Source organism: Malaclemys terrapin, chromosome 6 (assembly GCF_027887155.1).
Source record: "Malaclemys terrapin pileata isolate rMalTer1 chromosome 6, rMalTer1.hap1, whole genome shotgun sequence".
Classification (NCBI taxonomy): domain Eukaryota; kingdom Metazoa; phylum Chordata; order Testudines; family Emydidae; genus Malaclemys; species Malaclemys terrapin.
Genome location: NC_071510.1, coordinates 128975239 through 128995497, shown reverse-complemented (window position 1 = coordinate 128995497; position 20259 = coordinate 128975239). Strand labels below are relative to the sequence as shown.

At 43.2% G+C, this 20259-nt stretch overlaps 3 protein-coding genes across 3 annotated transcripts in view; 1 reads left to right on the top strand and 2 right to left on the bottom strand.

The window, feature by feature from the left end:
* Positions 1 to 431: 431 nt before the first annotated feature.
* UBE2R2 (ubiquitin conjugating enzyme E2 R2) overlaps positions 432 to 20259 on the bottom strand; it is a 92490-nt gene continuing 72662 nt past the window's right edge. The window contains exons 3-5 of the mRNA XM_054031553.1: positions 18344 to 18441; positions 9208 to 9342; positions 432 to 4237 (exon numbers count right to left, since the gene is read on the bottom strand). Coding sequence (XP_053887528.1) covers positions 4018 to 4237; positions 9208 to 9342; positions 18344 to 18441 — 453 coding nt within the window. The 3' untranslated portion in view covers positions 432 to 4017. The remainder of the gene's footprint in view (positions 4238 to 9207; positions 9343 to 18343; positions 18442 to 20259) is intronic.
* Positions 14597 to 15266, bottom strand: LOC128838974 (mitochondrial import inner membrane translocase subunit TIM14-like). The gene has a single exon (XM_054031555.1). The coding sequence runs from the start codon at positions 15123 to 15125 to the stop codon at positions 14853 to 14855; it is 273 nt and encodes a 90-aa protein (XP_053887530.1). The 5' UTR covers positions 15126 to 15266; the 3' UTR covers positions 14597 to 14852.
* Positions 15277 to 15790, top strand: LOC128838973 (mitochondrial import inner membrane translocase subunit TIM14-like). The gene has a single exon (XM_054031554.1). The coding sequence runs from the start codon at positions 15333 to 15335 to the stop codon at positions 15603 to 15605; it is 273 nt and encodes a 90-aa protein (XP_053887529.1). The 5' UTR covers positions 15277 to 15332; the 3' UTR covers positions 15606 to 15790.

Genomic DNA, 20259 nt, shown 5'->3' with positions numbered 1-20259 from the left:
CTCTCTCTTCATCAATTAAACTTACCATTTTCACTTAGTCCTGCCTCGGGGGGGGGGGGGGGGGGGGGGGGGGCTGGACTAAATGACCTTACGGTCCCTTCCAGCCCTATGAGGTTGTCAGCTATGTTAAGAGTAGTTCACCACTATTTTTCATGCTGTAGCTCGGGCCTAAGTGGCCATTTCTCCATACTGCTCTGGTCTTTCTTGAGAGCATGCTTGGGGCAGGATGGATTTTCCCCACCCCAACATTAATGCTAAAGCCTAGCATTTTGGGGGCAGGGTCTAGATCTTTTATACAACCCCTTGAACACTAGGTATTGCCGCTCTGAAGGACAGACAGAACCTCAGCACCCCTTCAAAGAGCTGGCATGCAGAGCTTTTAACCTATGCAACAAAGTGGTCTGGGTGACAGGGAAGTAACAATACAGGGATATTTTTATTTCACATTTTATTAGTAGAGAGATGTGCAGAAAAGACAAAATAAACTATTGAAGGGGAAGACAACACAAAATGCATCAGTTAATCCTTTCTGGTAAATTATATTGAAGGGGGGGGGGGGGGGGGGGGGAGAAATAAAGGAAACATCCAGGATTTTCAGCTAAGAAAACTACTAAGAAAATCTAGTGCACCCTGCTGGTCTCAGAATGGTTGAAAACTGCACTTGAATTATAAATGTAAACGTCAACATTGGTTGGGACGGGAGACGGGGTAAGAAAAGAATACACAGGTCAGGTAAACATTTTTCCTCATAATCTCAAATAGTTTCATAGTCATACTTCAGTTGTTTGCATCTTGAAAAGGAAACCAGCAAGTCAACAAGCAATGACACTGCAGGGGACGGAGGGGGAGAGAAGTTAATCTGGCTAATGTAGGAGCTCTTGGAACAGGTTTTTTAAAAAATAAAAATAAAATAAAGGACAACAGAAGAATCATGATAACGCATCTTACAACACCAAGCTTGAGAATACAAATCACTGGAGAGTATACAGTGAAGACGGTCAAAGTACAAGGGAAAGATCCTGAAAGATGCAGTATCCTCATTTCAAACCAAGTCATCAGCACAAATGGTGTTGCATCGATTCGGTTGTTTGCTTCCCTATCTTAAGTCATCCCCTTCACCACCATCACCACCCCAAAAAAAAAAAAAAAAAGAGGTTGGTTTCCCTAGAAAGCACCGACTGCCTCAGAGGGAATAGTTCTTAGGAGAATAACTATTCCCATGAATGAGTTCAAGCGATATGCGCTTGGTTCTTGCAATCTAATTGCACTGTATACATTCCTATTGGTTTTTAAGAAGCTAGTACACCGCAGGTGCTCGATCTGGAAGTATACGTTTCTGACTGAAACAGTTTGCGTTAGTGGTAACTGCACTACACGCCTCATGCAGGAGCCCCATTTGCTCACTCCAAAAGTGCTGCAGGGAAAAGGTCCCTCACTCCTGGAGAGGATGGTGGGCAAAGCCTCATGTGACTCAGAAGTAACAATCTGACTGCTTAAGGAGAGGTACTGACTAGCGCCCAAGGGATTGCCATGCAGGCAGGCAGACTGAGGTCCTTGTATCCGGTGTGAGGACATGGGTGGAGGGATGCACGTTTAAGTAGGAGGCTGCCTTTAATAAATAAGGCAAAACAGGGTGCTTTTTCTGGTCATGCCATGGGGCACAGGGAGGGGGTTTCCCCACCAGCAAGCTGGTGCTAATGTCTCATATACCATGTCCTGGAATGTCTTGATAGGATCACACAGTGGAGCCTTCAGAAAGAAACGAGAAAAACATGGCTGTTCCTATCAGCAAAAAAGGCTTTAACCAACATTTTAAAAACTGCTGGACGTGAACCCTGCGTTTCCAGTCCCTGGCATAATGTTCCTGCTCTTTCCTTGTAGCTGAGGCTGGACTGCTTTCAACTCCAAACAGCTGGCACCTTACGTCAGGATCTTTTTATTTAAAAAAAAAAAAAAAATCAGCTCCCAGCTCAGGGGACACATCTGCTCTTCTGATACCAGGAAGTCCCAGCCCTTGTGCTCACAGATCCAGCACTCCCAGCTTTCACTTTATTAACAAGTTAGAAGGCTTCCCCAGCCAATCAACTTTGAGGAGGCAGGGTTACGGAAAGGTGGTGACATGCCACTGGAAACACTGAGGACAAGGGGGCAACCAAAATGTCATTAAAAGGAGCCTGTAAGGGCCTGACCCAACAGTCCTTACTCCCCCCCACCTAGACAAACCTCCCACTGAAGCCAGAACAGCACCATGAGTCACTCTACACCACTAGAGTAGGTTCTTGAAGCGATGAGAGGCTCAGTATACTTGAAATGCTGTCCTAATCCGTGGGCAAAAGATAGTCCCAAAGGCCAACTCAGGGTGCCACACCGCAGCCACATCACAACAGTGCTTTATAATGGATTTGTGATGTCAACCAGGTTAAGCAATCAAATTCTGCTCAAAAAGTTTGAGGCTGGTAGGTCGGATCTTCTGCCAACAGCTCCCCAGCACATGCAAGAGATGCTTGAGTTGCTGAACTGCCTGAATTTTGCACACCACCCAGTTAACATGCTGACAGCCTAGCGGCAGCTATTTCTAATCCTGGTTTGCAGAGCTCCCCTCAGCTATCTGGGTCCATGCACCTTTTTGACACCTCTTCAGCCATGAACAAGCTGGCATCAGTATTTGAGAGCTATGTGACCACAACAAAGCTTGGGTACCGGGATCCCCTTTCCCTCTCCAGTAATGAGGACAGTCTTGGTTTGATGGTCAATTCAGGAAGTCTGTCCACTGATAAGCATGGGGAAGGCCAGACTGATATTTCTAGTTCTTGTGAGTGCATTGTTGCACAAGGGAATTTTGGATTCTGCCTCAAGGCCCACAATCTACAGCAGCAAATCTTGGTGAGCCCCATCATTTGCCAACTCACAACTAGTCTTACCCATTTAAATAAAAAAAAGGTAGATGCTAAAAGTCAGTAGACATTTGGGGTGCAGAGAGAGCAAGTGGCATCTACGACTAACGCACAGACTAGACTTGCCCGAGGTGTAGTAGCTTATTGAAAACGGCAGATTCTAGACACTGAACACATGCTCCTAGGACTAATACTGGCTGACTGAACCTGCCACCACTTTTAAGGTGGCCAACTTTGCATTCTGAAGCAGGAAAGGATTTAAGTTTCACGATTCCCTCCCAACAAGGGGAGCCAGCAGCATTCTAACAAACGGCATAGTGATTTCTAAACCCCAACCAGTCTGAAAAATAAATAGCAACCCAGGGCTCAGTTGTACAGATGTGACGTGTTAAGTGTTTATTTTAGGGTTCATATCATACACTTGGTAAAAAGGCAGCTGATTCTGCCCTCTGGGCACAAGGCTCCAGGGGCTGTCTACTTCCTAACTAGAACAGGCTGAAAAGGAATACTGTACCTTTCAGTAAAACATTCCATCAAGCTCAACACACAGTAGCTTACACTCTCTGCCCCAAGCCTTGAAAAAAGGAAAAAAACCCACCACCACCACAAAGCTACACGAATGTGCACACGTTATTATTGTAAATGGAGCAGCTAAACCTTGGCAATTTGCTTTTTTGTGTGGTTTTGTTTGTTTTTTCTTCCCAGTAAATGCAGCACTTGTGAACTCCCAAGGACCCAACTTCAATGGGTTCGTTCCAGCTTTAAATACATTAAACATCTCGATGCAAGACTGTGTTTAATTAAAGTATTTAAACACAGCCCAAACCTGTTTCACTGTGAACGTTTCGTAGAGAAGCGAGAGGGGGAGTTTCTTTCTTAAAAAAAGAAATCATAATACAGTGATGAAAGGGTTAAGAATGCAGGAATTCAGACATTCTGTGAAGGGTCTCTCTCTCTCTCTCGAAGAGGTCCATAAAAAAGAGCAAACAGAGATCCGTACAGCAGGAGACAAGAGTTTGTTGTTGATTTCCCCCCTGTATTTTTTGCTGGACTGTTGCTAGGTTACCACTGCTCCCTTTTGGCCTGAGTCCGCAGGGCAGTACAGGGGCATGTAGGGAGCAGGTCACGACTCTTCGTTGCCAGAATCATCATCATCGTAACACTCGGCATCTTCCTCCTCCTCGTCTTCATCATCAATGTCGTCATCGTACAAGTCGTCATAAAGCAAATCTGAACTGTTGTCATTGGAAGGCACTTTAGTTTTGATGCAGTACTCTGCCAGCGTAGTGGGGACCTTCACGCCATCCTTTTCCGCCTCAGCCTTGGTAGCCAAAACCTGTTTCCTGCAAGGTAGAGAAGAGAAAGCAGCAATGTGATCACAGGTTCGGCCGTAGCTTTCCCTTCCAAAACACTTGCAGAGCAATCTCCAAGAACCAACATAAACCTCATCCCTGGTGCAGAGACAATGAAGCCATTTGAGCACGTGCATTCCACAGGAAGACAGCAGTTGAGTCAAAAGTAATGCAAGTGAAGCTAACACACAAGTTTGTTTTCCTCCAGTCACTAGTGTGGGGTTGCTACAAATTGTCAGTCCCAGTAAACTCTTCCAAAACTCCAGCAACACAAGATCGTGTATTTTAAGGTCCAATATTAGTGACTTGCATAAGCTAGTTACAGGTAGAACATCAATCAATCTTCCTCTTTCCCAAAAAGGGGTCCTTAAAAAAAGGGGGGGGGGGAGGGGGACAGACATATCAAGTGGTTTCCTCTGGTGCTACCGTCTTAAAGTTTCTCCAAAAGCATTTAAGTTCCACTAAAAGTTTTATCCAGCTATACTTCGGATGGCATTTTCAGAAGTGCTTAGCACTGCTGTGCTCCCACTGAAGTAAATGCAAACAGCTGAGTCAATGCCAAGCGTCTCTGAAACTTCAGTTTAACTAAATGTTGGCTACCTTGAGCTACAGATCCAGTCCTTTCTAGCAACAGTCTTTGGAAGCCATTACATGTGTGTGTGCAGATGATAATTAGGGCTCTGCCCTTCACTGAGGAAAGGGTTGATTGTCATGGTGTAAGAATGAGACATTTTACCCTAACAGCTGCTGAGAGTTGGATCTATATGACTGTACATGGGCAGAGGATCTTGCCCCAACAACACTTATGCAACTATGAGGCTGATTTAATGATTGGAAGTCAGCAGCTCTAATCCAGAACTCTCAACATATTCCTAGTGTGCGCCCTAAATAAAAAGGGCTGGCTCCATGCGTGTCTAGTCACTACCACCTGGGGAAGGGAAAATCCTCCAGTAGTCAAAAAGGCTCTTGAAAGCTTACTGACAGAGAGGGCCTTACTGCCTTTACAAGGGTTCTTCAGTAACTAGTGACTTGGCAGAACTAGGGACTTCTAAGAGGCACCATTCTAAATGAAAGACAGGCAGGATTTTAAACAGATGCTTCGAGCTCAGAACCATGCACTGCAGATTTTGTTAAGGAAGGTTACAGTACAGAAACAGCATTTAAAATACAAAAGGGTCAGGAGTGCAACCTCAAGTGAATTTATTAAGCATGGAATTAACAAAATTACATGAGTAATTAACTATTCACCAAGGCACACAGGCAATGTGGAAAGGGAAACAGAGATCCAGATGGGGATTGGTTAGTGGCCAAAGGACTGTAGGAGTATTATGCCAGAACAATCTGACAAAGCAAAGCAGTCAGAAGAGGATATGTTGGCCTTTTTATGCCAGCAGTCAGCATCAATAGCACACTACGGGTGCTCTAGCAGGGGCTCCTGCCACCAAGGCAGAGAAATGGCTTTAAGATGAACTTTAATCTTCTAAGGGACAAAGTAACAGCTTCCAGAGATATTCAGGTTAGAAGTGACAACTTATTTATGTTTGCAGTGTTGGTACCAGGATATCAGAGACAAGGTGGGTGAGGTAATATCTTTTATTGGACCAAACTTGGAGCGAAAGAGAGAAGCTTTCAAGCTACACAGAGCTCTACTTCAGGTCTGGGAAAGGTACTCCGTGTCACAGCTAAGTACATACAAGATGGAACGATTAGTGCAAGAGATATGCTAAACCAACAGAAGTTGGTCCAATCAAATAAAAAATAAAATAAAAACACATTTATGTGACTCTGACGTAGAATCCTAGAAATGCAGGGCTGGAAGGGACCTGAAGAGGTCACCAAATCTCGCCCCCTGTGCTGAGGCAGGACCAAGTACACCTAAGCCACCTGGACAGGTGTTTGTCCAACTTATTCTGAAAAACCTCCAATGATGGGAATTCCACAGCCTGCCTTGGAAGCCTGTTCCAGAGCTTAACTCTTGTAGTTAGAAAGTTTTCCTCTAATATCAGAGGGGTAGCCGTGTTAGTCTGAATCTGTAAAAAGCAACCGAGGGTCCTGTGGCACCTTTGAGACTAACAGATGTATTGGGAGCATAAGCTTTCGTGGGTAAGAGCCTTGCATCTGAAGAAGTGAGGTTCTTACCCACGAAAGCTTATGCTCCCAATACTTCTGTTAGTCTCAAAGGTGCCACAGGACCCTCTGTTCCTTCCTCTAATATCTAACCTAAATCTCCCTTGCTGCAGATTAAGCCCCTTACTTCTTGTCCTGCCTTCAGTGGACATGCAGAACAGTTGATCACGATCATCTTTATAACAGCCCTTAACATATTGGAAGACTTATCAGGTTCCCTCCTCAGTCTTCTCTTCTCAAGACTCAACATGCCAAGTTTAACCTTTCCTCACATGTCAGGTTTCGAAAACTGTTGTAATTTTTGTTCTCCTCCTCTGGACACTCTCCAATTTGTCTACATTTTTCCTAAAGTGTGGTGCTCAGAACTGGACACAGTACTCCCATTGAGGCCTCACCAGTGCCAAGCAGGATAATTACGTCCTGTGTCTTACTTACAAACACTCCTATTAATACAACCCAGAATTGCTTTTTTTTGCCGCTGCATCAAGTTGTTGGTTCATTCAATTTGTGATCCAGGTAACTCCCAGATTCTTTTCAGAAGTACTACTGCCAAGAGTCTAGACAGCTATTCCCCATTGTGTAGTTGTGCATTTGATTTCTCTTCCATAAGTGTAGTACTTTGCACTTGTCTTTATTGAATTTCATCTTGTTGATTTCAGACCAATTCTCTAATGCGTCTAGGTCATTTTGAATTCTAATCTTCTCCAAAGTATTTGCAAGCCCTCCTAAATTTTAGAAGGACACTCTCCACTCCATTATCCAAGTCATGAATGAAAATATTGGCTAGTACTGGACTCAGGACTGACCCCTGTGGGACAGCACTAGGTACGCCCTCCCACTCTGACGGCAAGCCATTGATAACTACTCCAAGTAGTCTTTCAACCAGTTGTGCACGCAGCTTAAAGTTTAATTTAAACCACATTTCCTATTTTGCTTAGGAGAATGGCACGTGACTGTCAAAAGATTTACTAAAAATCCAATACGTATCACCTCTACAGCTTCCCCCACAGCCACTAGGTCTGTAACCGTGTCAAAGAAGGAAAGGAGGTTAGTTTGGCATGACTTGTTCCTGACCAGTCCACGCGGGCTATTCCTTATAATGCTATTATCTGCAAGGTGCTTAGTAATCGATTAGTGAATATTTTGTACGAATACCTTTCCAGGTATCAAAGTTAGGCTGGCTAGTCTAATTCCCTGGATCCTCTTCGGTCCTGCATTTTAAAGATGGTTCCATGTTTGCCTTTTCTCCAGTCTTCTGGGACCTCACCCATCTTCCAGAACTCATGGAGGATAATTGCTAACAGTTCTGAGTTTGCTTCAGCCAGTTCCTTAAGTATTTTAGGATGAATTTCATTAGGCCCTGCTGACTTGAATGCATCTAACTTAACCTAAGTATTCTTTAACCTATTCCATTCCTTCTCTATTTTGGCTGGTGTTCCTTTCCCCTTATTGATAGCGTTGAGTATCTGGTCATCATCAATCATTTTAGTGAGATGGACGCAAAATAGGCATTAAACACGCCAGCTTCTTGATGGCATTAGTTATTAGCTCTTCTCTTCCCCATTAAGTAGAGTACCTACAGTTTCCTTTATCTTTTTCTTGCTCCTAATGTATTTAAAGAACCTCTTCTGATTGCCTTATGCCCCTTGTTAGGTGTAACTCATTTTGTGCCTTAGCCTTTCTGATTTTGTCACTACGTGCTTGTGCTATTTTTTGTGTAGACATCCTTGGCAATTGATTCATGTTTCTACTTTTTGTAGGATTCCTTTTTGATTTTCAGATTAAAGAGCTCCTGATGGAGCCATATTGACCTTTTTCTATTCTTCTGGTCTTTCCTTCGCATTGGAATTGTTTGCAGTTGTACCTTTAATATTGTCTCCTTGAGGAACTGCCAGCTCTCCTGAACCTTTATCCCTTAGATTTTCTTCCGATGGAACCTTACCTACTAGCTCTGAATCTGTTGATGTCTGTTTTTTTGAAGTCCACTGTTCCTATTCTGCTACTTTCACTCCTTCCTTTCCTTAGAATCATGAAACTCATCATTTTATGAGCACTTTTACCCAAATTGCCTTCAACTTTCAGATTTGCAAACAATTTCTCCCTCTTGGTCAGAATCAAGTCCAACAAGCTAGTTCCCCTGGTTACTTCCTCCACTTTCTGAAACAAGAAGTTGTCCCCAAGAACTTATTGGAAGTGGTGTTTTGCCATGTTACTTTTCCAACAAATGCCTGGGAAGGTCCCATTACTAAAGTCTCCCATTACTAATAGACTTTGTGTGTGTTGGATATTTCTGTTATTTGTTCTAGAAATCCCTCATCCACCTCCCTCTTCTGATTTGCTGGTCTACAGTAGATCCATACCATGAAGTCACCCCTCCTGACTCTCCTGCCTCTTCTATGTTTATTCAGAGACTTTCAACTGGTCTGCCTCTCACCTTCTTTTGGACCTCAGAACAAGTGTTCTGCCCTCCCCTCCTACCCTGCCCTTCCTAAAGAGGCTATCACTCTCTACACCAATATTCCAGTAATGAGACTTATCCTACCAAGTCGGTGATACCAGTTGTTATAATTCAGTTTATGTGCCAACTTCCAGTTCTTCCCGTTTATTCCCCATACTCCTTGCATGTGTATACATATCTAAGATGTTAAGCAGATTCCCACCCAATTTCACTCATTGCTCTTATGACCCTATTGTAATTTTCCATGTCCCTTTCAACATCTAGCTCTGTAAGCATCAAGCTCATCTAGAAACTTTAAAATAAGTGGTTTTAAAAGATGTGTGAAGTATCGCACTGAATTCTTATTGCAATGTCTCCTATCCAAACAAGACTTTACCTAATGATTTCAGCATACTCTTTGTCTTTTCCTTTACTGTCCCTCCACTTCCTGAACATGACTGATGCATCCACGTTGGCGGGAGAGAAGGTGTTGGGCTCATTAAGCAAGGAGATTACACTCAGTAGGATAGTCCTGGAAAATAAAAAAAGCAACATTAGCAGTCAGGGCTAAGCATTCATGGACCTATGGTAGAAGTCTTGAAGGTGAATTAAGGCTGCCATTTTAGGAACACATTTAGAGCTGAGACTTAAAATAAAATTAGGTGCAAATTCACACCCCACAGCTGAAATGAAAGCAAAGTTAACAGCATGACAGGATTTATGTGCTCAGACCACCAATAGCCTGGAGTTTTAGAGGTTGGGGGGAGGGAGAGGGAGAGAATGGGGTGGTAGAGAACAAACAGGAATTTGTTTCACTGGAGAGATTGTAAAATGAAAACGTGTGGGGGAAAAAGGTTTCAGAGCGAGAGCGTGCGCGCCCTATCTCAGAACTGGAAGGGACCTTGAAAGGTCATCTAGTCCAGTCCCCTGCCTTCACAGCAGGACAAAGCACCGTCCCTATCCAGCAAATATTTAGGACTGCAAACTGTTCCTGTTAAGTACTAGGATGGACCCAAGACCTTTTGAAGTTTAAAAAAAAACACCACAATAATAATGCTGCCAGAGAGAGAGAGAGAGAGAGAGAGAGAGAGAGAGACAGAGAGAGAGAGAGAGAGACAGAGAGACACACACACACATCCCACAGAACAGCCAATAGCCCAGCGGTTCGAGCACTCACCTAGGATACAGGAGACCCAAGTTCCAGTCCTGCCTGATTTGGAGCAGGAACTTGAACCTGGGGTCTCCCGCATCCTAGGTGAGTGCCCTAACCATGGAGCTATTGGCTATAATGGCGGACATGTGATCTCTGACCAGAGATTCCCAACAGGAGTCAGACCTTTCCCAATGAAAGTTTCATTGAACCTGATAAGTTCCCAGGAGGTCTTGAGGAATCTGTATTTTCCGATAAAAAGGTGATTTGTCAAAAAAATTCTCTGACCAATTCCACAAATGATGCACTAGGAGATCTTCAAGCCAGGAAGATCTGAAAGGAGAAAGCGTTAAGGTGCCTGTGCAAACCGGTGCTGAATATAATCCCCCCCACACCTGAGGTAGTGGGGGCTTTCAGCACCAGTGTGCTTTAGTCCCAGCTTTAGTGCTTAAGTGTTTATAAGTTAGGGCTGGTCCACACTAACCCCCCACTTCGAACTAAGATACGCAACTTCAGCTACGTGAATAATGTAGCTGAAGTATCTTAGTTCGAACTTACCTTGGGTCCAGACGCGGCAAGCAGGCTCCCCCGTCGACTCTGTGTACTCCTCTCGCGGAGCAGGAGTACTGGCGTCGACGGCGAGCACTTCCGGGATCGATTTATCGCGTCTACACAAGACGCGATAAATCGATCCCAGAAGATCGATTGCTTACTGCCGGACCCGGAGGTAAGTATAGACGTACCCTTAGTATCAGAAACCTGCACAGCCAGAGTCCCTGGCGTAAAGAGTTTGTTTTCCTCAAACATATTTGCTTTTAAGAGTTTAACCACATACACCCCTATCTCACCCTAGCAATTGAATATTCATCATGTAAAGAATCCTCACAAGATTCTTTCCTAAATAGCCAAATGCTCCAATCAGGATTAGTTCCCCATTGTGATGGGCACCTCCCCACACACAAACTGACAGAGGACTGCCTGTGCCCCGAGGCAGATATTCTAGAGAAGGCAGACATGACAGTGGCCGGTGGGAGCCCAACGTAAAGTAAAATGTTCAGGGCGGTGATGGGCACCTGGCCTGTCAGTTCCATTTACTTTTACTTGTTCGTTACAGGGAATGAAAGGCAGGCAGGGAGTGCAAGGCTGGCTGCAGAGACAGAGGCGGGATGTGTTTGGGGCAGACAGCCAACTGAACTGGTAGACAAAAATAATGTCCATCGTTCCAGTTGTAAAAGGCAGTCTGCCAACATCCAGGGGCTGTGTAGGCTCAAGGAGCCTGGCTACTTGAGAAATCCCCGATGGTCCTGGGAGCTACCTCCTCCTGCCTCCCAGGAAACCCTGCCCTGTTTGTTCAGCCCCCGTACTGGGGAAGGAGATGGCAGTTGCTATGGTCTGATGCCTCCAAAGAAGGATTCCTCATACTACAGTCTGGATTCCAGGCCTTGGCTTTTTCTTGCCTGACTGCTGTTAGGGATGTCTTGGATCCCCAGCCCGGATTCCCCCAGCCCGGATTCCCCCAGCCCACGCAGTGCTACGGGTGATAGCTGCTAGGCAACCCAAGGAGAACACGCAAGAATTCTACAGTATCCCATTACACTGTCGAGAGTGATTCTTGGTGAGCTGTGAATCAGCACAAGGTCAGTTACGTAACTCCTAGCAGACAGCCTCCTTGATCTGCAGCAACAACAAGCCAAAAGAGAGCAAAGCTCTCTTCAGTAGGATGGAGGTGTTCAGAATACCCACGAAGAGCAGTGACAGTTTATTTTAAGGAGACAAGGTTCTAAACAAGGCAATAAGAACAGGAAGGCCAAAAGTTACATTTCATACAACAGTCAAGAAAGCTTAAGAGCCTGTGCTCTTGGGTGCATGCACACCCCTCATGACGAAGGCACACGGCACAAAGTGCAAACTAAGCTAAGTAATTCTATACTCCCAGCCCCGTGGCTGCAGTTACTGTTCTGTTTACTGCACTTGCCTGAAGTCTTACTAGAGACAAATGCATTAGAAGTGAAGTGGAAGGAAAGTATATATGAAATAGGAGATACCAAAGACAAGAGCTGAGAAGACCGTGCCTAAACACTTGCTTCTACAGAACTCAGGGAATATTCCTCTTATCATGCTAAGAAATAAGTCATACCCGCTAGTTATATTGCTCTAAAGAGTGAAACATGACCACAAGGGCTATAGATTACTGTCCAAGAGTGTGTTAAGTGTTATGCCTATAACTACATATTTGGGATACATGTTTCCTAGGTAAATGCTTGTTCACTTAGGTCTCAAGTAAGGTATTTTCAAGAAACACATACCAATGTTATTCAGTCGAACAGGTCACCATCAGTGCTCTGGGATGGCTTATTCTGAAAGTGTTACAATTTAGTGGGGATTCAAAATAGCAACAATATAAAGACCAGCCAGATACATAAGCCTAAGCCATACCCACAAATAGTGCCGCACTGTCTCCCTCTGGTGGTAGCTAGGCCCCAGAGGTTGATGAGCTTGCCTAGGCTAAGAGAACAGGAGTACTTGTGTCACCTTAGAGACTAACAAATTTATTAGAGCATAAGCTTTCGTGGACTACAGCCCACTTCTTCGGATGCATATAGAATGGAACATATATTGAGGAGATATATATACACACACATACAGAGAGCATAAACAGGTGGGAGGCCTCTCAGAGTTGGTAAGACAACTCCCACCTGTTTATGCTCTCTGTATATGTGTGTGTGTGTATATATATATCTATCTCCTCAATATATGTTCCATTCTATATGCATCCGAAGAAGTGGGCTGTAGTCCACGAAAGCTTATGCTCTAATAAATTTGTTAGTCTCTAAGGTGACACAAGTACTCCTGTTCTTTTTGCGGATACAGACTAACACGGCTGCTACTCTGAAACTAGGCTAAGAGACAATCTTTTAGCTCAGCCAGTAGAGATCCAGAGGTCACAAGTTCAATCCCCACTTCTGACAACCCACATGGGTGTCAGCATTCCATAGGAAAAGAGGGGTAGATGGAAGTCATTCCTTTTCACATCTTACTTTAAAATAAACCCTGTATATGATGTGTATATAGGCAGATGGCATAGTAGTTGTGCATCAACACATTGGATCTCTGTGATATATGGAACACCACAGGAATTTCCTATTTCAACAGGAAACATGGTAACAGACTGGTTACCTGTAGGTAGTCCAACAACTATCTGTTTTCTAATTAGAAATATCAAGGAGATCACATGGAGATGTCATGGTCATTTATTCCAGGCCAGAAGGGACCATTGTGATCATCTAGTCTGACTTGCACAACACATGCCACCGAACTTGCCCAAAATAATTCAGAACAGATCTTTTACAAACACATCCAATCTTGATTTAAAAATAGTCAGTGATGGGGAAAAAAAAAAAAATAGACCCAGAGCCCTGGTAAATTGTTCCAATGGTTACTCACTCACTGGTATTCCTTATTTTCAGTCTTAATTTGTCTCATTTCAATTTCCAGCCATTGGATCATGCTATACCTTTCTGTGCTAGACTGAAGAACCCATTATTAAATATTTGTTCCTCCTGTAGGTAACTTCTCGACTGTAATCGAGTCACTCCTTAGCCTTCTCTGAATGCAAGGTAAAAGAAAATAGCCTTGCACTGACAGTGAAAGGTGGTCAGTTTCTGGAAGAGTTCATTCTGGTCTCTGACCACTACTGGAGAAAGTTCCGTCTCCTGCACAGACAAGCTTGACTCTTATTGTCCATTGTCCAAAGGAATGCCTTGGTCAAAAAGTCTTGTTCAAATCACTGTACGGATGGGTAATCCATCCTCCGCACCCCTAGGATATTAACAAATATCCCCATTTTGACAGATTGATGTGATTTGCCCACTCTTCTGTTTGTACTAGGCCACACAAGAACCAGAAGCACAGCCATAATTAGAACTCAGGATCTCTTCACTTCAAACTGTGTGCCCTTCTCCAGACACTCTGCCTTGATTGTGAGAAGAGGAGTTGGGCCTAGCACTAGTGAATCCCTGTTGCATAGGGGACACACCCGTTAGCACCATAGCTTTATTGACCTAATCCCCAGCAGAGACGCAGATAGATGGACAGAAAAATGCTGCTACCGATCTAGCTGTCAACGCTTGAGGAAGCGGTGTTCCTACAGCAATGGAAAAACCCCTTCCGTCACCGTAGGCTGAGTCTGTGCTACAGGGTTACCCTGACATAGCTATGTGGAGATAGTCCCTGTAGTGAAGACATGGTCTAGAATAGTGCCTAAAAGATTCCCAAGGAAGTAGGATGAGGGGAAGTGGCTTGAGATAGTCTACCCTCCCTAAACCAGGAAAGCTCATTTGACTTAAATGTGTACCTTAAGTACTGGCCCCAAGGGTCACCAATGAGAAATACTACCAACTATCTGGTTATTCGCATCTGCCTGGTGGTGTATGGTAAGAACGTCAACAAAATTAATGTTTCTAATGGGCTAAGTCTTCTCTACATTTTTCAAAAGGGACATGAACAGGAGCTACCCTAGGAGTGGAAGAATTAAATCCCTCTTGAAGATACTCTAGATCCCACAGTGGAAGTACACTGCCAACTAATGGCTAGGCAGCGGGGATTACAGAGATAGTTAATATTGTCAGAGGTAAATTGTACCACTTCTAGAGATAGTGGCTTAAAATCACTTTTGGAAAAGTACTATTTGTAAGCCCCCACCCTCCCCAAAACAAGATATACATGATGCAACCAAGATGGGGGGGGGGGGGGGGGGGGGGAAGGGTTCCCTGCATTAGTTTAATCATTGATCAAGTAAAAAAGATTGGTGTCAACTTTTCCTTGGGTCAGTTATCAAAACTGATATTCATATACATAAACTAAACCATTAATTTACAACTAAATATCCAGATTCACTTCTTAGCTTGGCCTTCCAGTAAATCTTTAGCTTCATTGATTTTGGCTGCCACATAGGGAGAACCACCTTTATCTGGATGATTCAAAAGCATGATCCGTCTGTGAGCCTCCCTAATTTTACCTTTATTGGCTGTAGGACTCACTCCTAATATTAAAGCTGCTTCTCGTTTGGTCATTTTGGGATCAAATCCACCTCTGTAATAACCACTGAAGGCAGATTTTGGCAGATTCTGAAGGGCTTGTTTTACTTGTGGTTCCATTTGCTTCATAGCTTGTAATGCATAACGACCTGCAAATCCAGCAGCAGCTATTGTCAGACCAACCGCTATCACAGTACTAGCCCGGCGGAGCCCCGCTACTGCGGGCGGGAAACGGCCGGACCGGACACGGCTCGGGGCCCCGCCGTCCCCGACTCGATAGCGGTTGGTCTGACAATAGCTGCTGCTGGATTTGCAGGTCGTTATGCATTACAAGCTATGAAGCAAATGGAACCACAAGTAAAACAAGCCCTTCAGAATCTGCCAAAATCTGCCTTCAGTGGTTATTACAGAGGTGGATTTGATCCCAAAATGACCAAACGAGAAGCAGCTTTAATATTAGGAGTGAGTCCTACAGCCAATAAAGGTAAAATTAGGGAGGCTCACAGACGGATCATGCTTTTGAATCATCCAGATAAAGGTGGTTCTCCCTATGTGGCAGCCAAAATCAATGAAGCTAAAGATTTACTGGAAGGCCAAGCTAAGAAGTGAATCTGGATATTTAGTTGTAAATTAATGGTTTAGTTTATGTATATGAATATCAGTTTTGATAACTGACCCAAGGAAAAGTTGACACCAATCTTTTTTACTTGATCAATGATTAAACTAATGCAGGGAACCCTCCCCCCCCCCCCCCCCATCTTGGTTGCATCATGTATATCTTGTTTTGGGGAGGGTGGGGGCTTACAAATAGTACTTTTCCAAAATTAATATTGTCAGGAGACTTCCTTATGTGAGTTTCAAACCTGCTGCCTATTAAATTCATTGGATGACCCCTAGTTTGTGTGTTATGTGAAGGTGTAATTAACATTTCCCTATTCACTGTCTCCACACCATTCGTGATTTTATACACCTATCACAGCGTCCCTTAGTTGTCTCTTTTCTAAAATGAGCAGTCCCAGGTCTTTAATCTCTCCCCATACAGCAGCTGTTCCATACCCATAATCATTTCTGCTGCTCTTCTCTGTACTTTTTCCAATTCTAATATATATCTTTTTTGAGATGGGATGGCCAGAACTGCATGCAGTATTCAAGATGTGAGCGTATCATGAATTAGATAGTGGCACGGATATTTTCAGTCTTCCCTATCCTTTTCCTAATGGATCCCAGCACTGTTAGCTTTTTTTGATTGCTGCTGCACGTTAATGAGACTTTTTCAGAGAACTATCCAGGATGACTCCAAGATCTTTCTTAGAGATAACAGCTAATTTAGACCCTAACCTTTGGTATGTGTAGTTGGGATTATAAATCACTGGTTCATTAAAATGCCCAGTTTTCAGCCAAGACCATTCTACTTCAGCACCTTGCAGACTGTGGCTTGCTAGCCTATTCTACGGGGTTGTCTCCACTTACCGGGGGACCGACGCGCAGCCACCTATCACTCTCCCGTCGACGCCGGTACTCCACCGGAATGAGAAGCGTAAGGTAAGTCGACGGGAGCGTTTTTCCCGTTGAGACAGTGCGGTGTAGACAGCGCAATAAGTCAACCTAAGGTACGTAGCTGGAGTTGTGCAACTTAGGTCGACTTAGTCCTGTAGCGTAGACCTGCCCTAAGGGTCAGCAATCTTCCTTATCCCATCTTTGCCAAAGCATTTGGTTAGACAACAGTTCTTTCTAATGATAAATTAACAAAACCCCAAATTAGTCAGAGCTTAAAAATCATGGACTATGAGACAACCTTTTGAAAGCTAATAGTAAGTGGAGAAACTGGTTGAGGACTAGAGAGACCGAGCTCCAGGCCCTAAGGATAACAGCAAAAGTGCCATCACTTGGCTCCTTTAGCTATCAAGGCAGAAACTCTCCTGTATAGTGTCATTGTTTGACTCTTTCCAAATATTAGACTTAAATAAATAGGCTGGGACCTCAATACATGTTATCAATAAAAAAATAGAAAAAAAAAAATCGATCAAGGGATAGAGCAAGATCTGAAATTGCGGAATCACTGTTTAGTAATACTTAACACTGTAAACACTGGATACTTCCACTTGCTGATACTTTTCTAAAGATATAATGCAGATTAGAGACCGTTCTTTTTAAAAACTCATCTTTTGGTTGTGAATCAGACAAACTTAAACACAGCATAAAGCTTTACTCTAAGTTCTTAATATCCCAGCAAGAATTCTTTCCACTGTGTAGCTAGATAGCTATTACCACTGCATGGTTCACCACTGTACATAAAGCAAGTGTCATTAGAGGCATATTGTAGCATGGAGCACTATAAACTCAAGAGAGGATATACAGAGTTAGGATTTTCAAAGAATAGGTCTATACTACAGAATTACTTTGGTATAACTATGTTGCTCAGGGGTATGAAAAAATCCACATTTCTGAGCAACGTAGTTATACCAAACTAAGCGCTATGTAGGCAGGAGAGCTCCTGTCAATACAGCTACCACCTCTCGCAGGGGTGGATTAATTACACCAATGAGAGAGTTCTCTCCTGTAGACATACAGCACCTTCAGCTGTGCAGATACAGCTTTTTAAATGTAGACCTGCCCAAAGAAAGCAAAGTGTTGGTTTGCCTAGAGTGCTTTTGGCGACTCGTGACTCATTCAGCTTTGGGCACCAAGGGGAAATACCTGGAAACCATCTGCTTAGGACAACATTCAAAAGGATAAGATTGCCAAATAGTAGAAGGCAAGGGAAAAAGTAGGAAAAAGGCCCAAGGTACAAGCAGACAGCATACGCCACTGGTGTCAAAATCCTGGCCCACAGGCTGGATTCCCCCCCTGCTTGATTTAGTCTTGATTTTTTTCTACCCCTTTTGGTTGCATGATCCCTCAGGACAAATCTCGAATATTAGTAAATGAGTATGCAGACAAATCCTGAAAGATGGGTCAGTGGAGTACTTACTCAAAAGTAGAATGGTAGTTTAAATATGAAGGACAGTGTGGCTTTGGAAAGGCTAGTCTAAATCTGAGACAGCAAGTTTATTCTCTGAGCAATTTTTAACACTGATACATCACCACACAGAGTGGAAATCTCAACAGGGTAGCACAGTATCTGAACATACTGCACTCCAGTAATTAACTAGAAGATTATTTTTCCAATTTAAGATACTTATTTCGGTCAAATTCAGACAAGCCATTTTTAGAGATTGTTGCCAAGCCAGTTTCCCCATTTCCATCAGAGGCCGGAAGACAGGCTATGGTCTGGATGGACATATGGACCACAAGAGAACTTTCATGAGGTCTACATTTGTGGAGTCAGTGGTTCTGTATTTTGATACCTGACATTCTGGGTAGGGTTCCACCTTTCAGATGGCAGTTCTCCACTTTGTGGGTCATCTACAGGTGGGTGAAGAATTGAAATACATACGTCTCCATTCTGCAAGACAGAGGTTAAAGATTCAGTAAACATTAGCAGAATTATTGGACTAACAATTTGGAACACCACACTTGAGGACTGTTTGACTTCAGCCACTTGGGATAGGTTCCTTGGCAATTTTACCCAAGATCAAAATATTTATTAAACAGTAAAGTATGGCAAACCTGTGCAGTTGTACAGGGCCAAGAATACCACCAAATTCTTCTTTAGCCATTTTACATATTTCAAATGGAGGCCTTTGTGCATAAAGACAATAATGTAAATTTGCCGTTTGTGTAAACCGGATCAGAATTCGCGTCGCACTCCCCATCAGTACCCGACCCAAGCCGGGGAAGCTAACGATCCAACCAGCAGACCAAATTTGGTGATGAATCCTGGTCATGTGCCACCTTAGCATATGCGCAGTGTGCCTCAGAAGTAGACTAGTGAACAATAGGTTGGATAAAAAGTTTTTTTTTTTTTTAAGCAAAAGAGGAATCTAATTTAACGTAAAGGTTATATTTAGTTGCAAGTCAACATATTTTAATGGCTACCAAACTAATGAGAATCAATCTCTCTTTAGGAAAATACAGTAGAACCTCAGAACACCATAGTTACGAACTAACCAGTCAACCACACACCTCATTAGGAATCGGAAGTATGCAATCAGGCAGCAGCAGAGAGTGAAAAAAACCCACCAAATACAGTGCACTACTGTGTTAAATGTAAACTATTAGAAAAAGAAAAAAAGGAAGTTTAAAAAAAATTTGACAAGGTAAGGAAACTGTTTGTGCTTATTTCATTTAAATTAAGATGGTTAAAAGCACGATTTTTCTTCTGTGTAAAAGTTTCAAAGCTGTATTAAGTCAATGTTCAGTTGTAAACTTTTGAAAGAATAACCATAATGTTTTGTTCAGAGTTACAAACATCCTTCATTCCCGAAGTGGTTGTAACTGAGGGTCTACTATAACTTAAATAAAATAAATAAAAATACACAAATGCGAAACAAGATTAAGATTATTTAAATCAAAGTTTCCTGCTTACTGATTTAAATCACGGATTAAAAACCACTCATTTTAAGTGATCTGATTTAAAACAATCCACCCTACTATGCAACACTGCAATTTCTATTCAAGACGTTTGCAGCAATTCAAAATGGTTAGTCTTTAAATACAGACAAAAGGTAACAAATACCAAAAGTCACATAAATCCCCCCAAAATCTACAGTTCATAAGGGGATTACTATAAAAACAGTCAACTGCAGTCACAGGGGATTCCAGGCATGACAAGTAGTTATGTAGTTCCAAATGGCTACTGAAATATCCAGCTAAATCACTGAAACCCGATGAGAACACAGTGGCCTCCTCATAAACTTACATTACTTTGCTTCCTTTTGAGAGGATAAAACGCGAGAGGACTACCGAGAACTTTAGAAAGTATAAAATGGCATTATTCTCTCAGTCAGAGAAAACTCCAGAGGGATTACAATAGGAAACTTTTTGAAGTGCAGGTTAAGATCTCAGAACATCACAACTAGAAGTTGAGTACATATACTGACCCTCTTCTAAAGTCACACCTGCAAAGTAAGACCATTCACATTTGCTCCCTCATCCAGGCTTGGCTCACTTCCTGTCATCAGCAACTGAACAACACTCCCATGCTAAGGTGCTCAGCTGAGTTTGGCATTCTGTCCTAACCCAGGGAATCATAGCAGTGCTCCTCACTGAGAGGAGAGCAAACTGACCAGATAGCATGATGCACTCTTAAATGGGCTCCGGCACCATGCAAGAACATCAGGGAGAGGAGAGAAACAGAAGAGAGGCTCTCTGAAGGTTACAC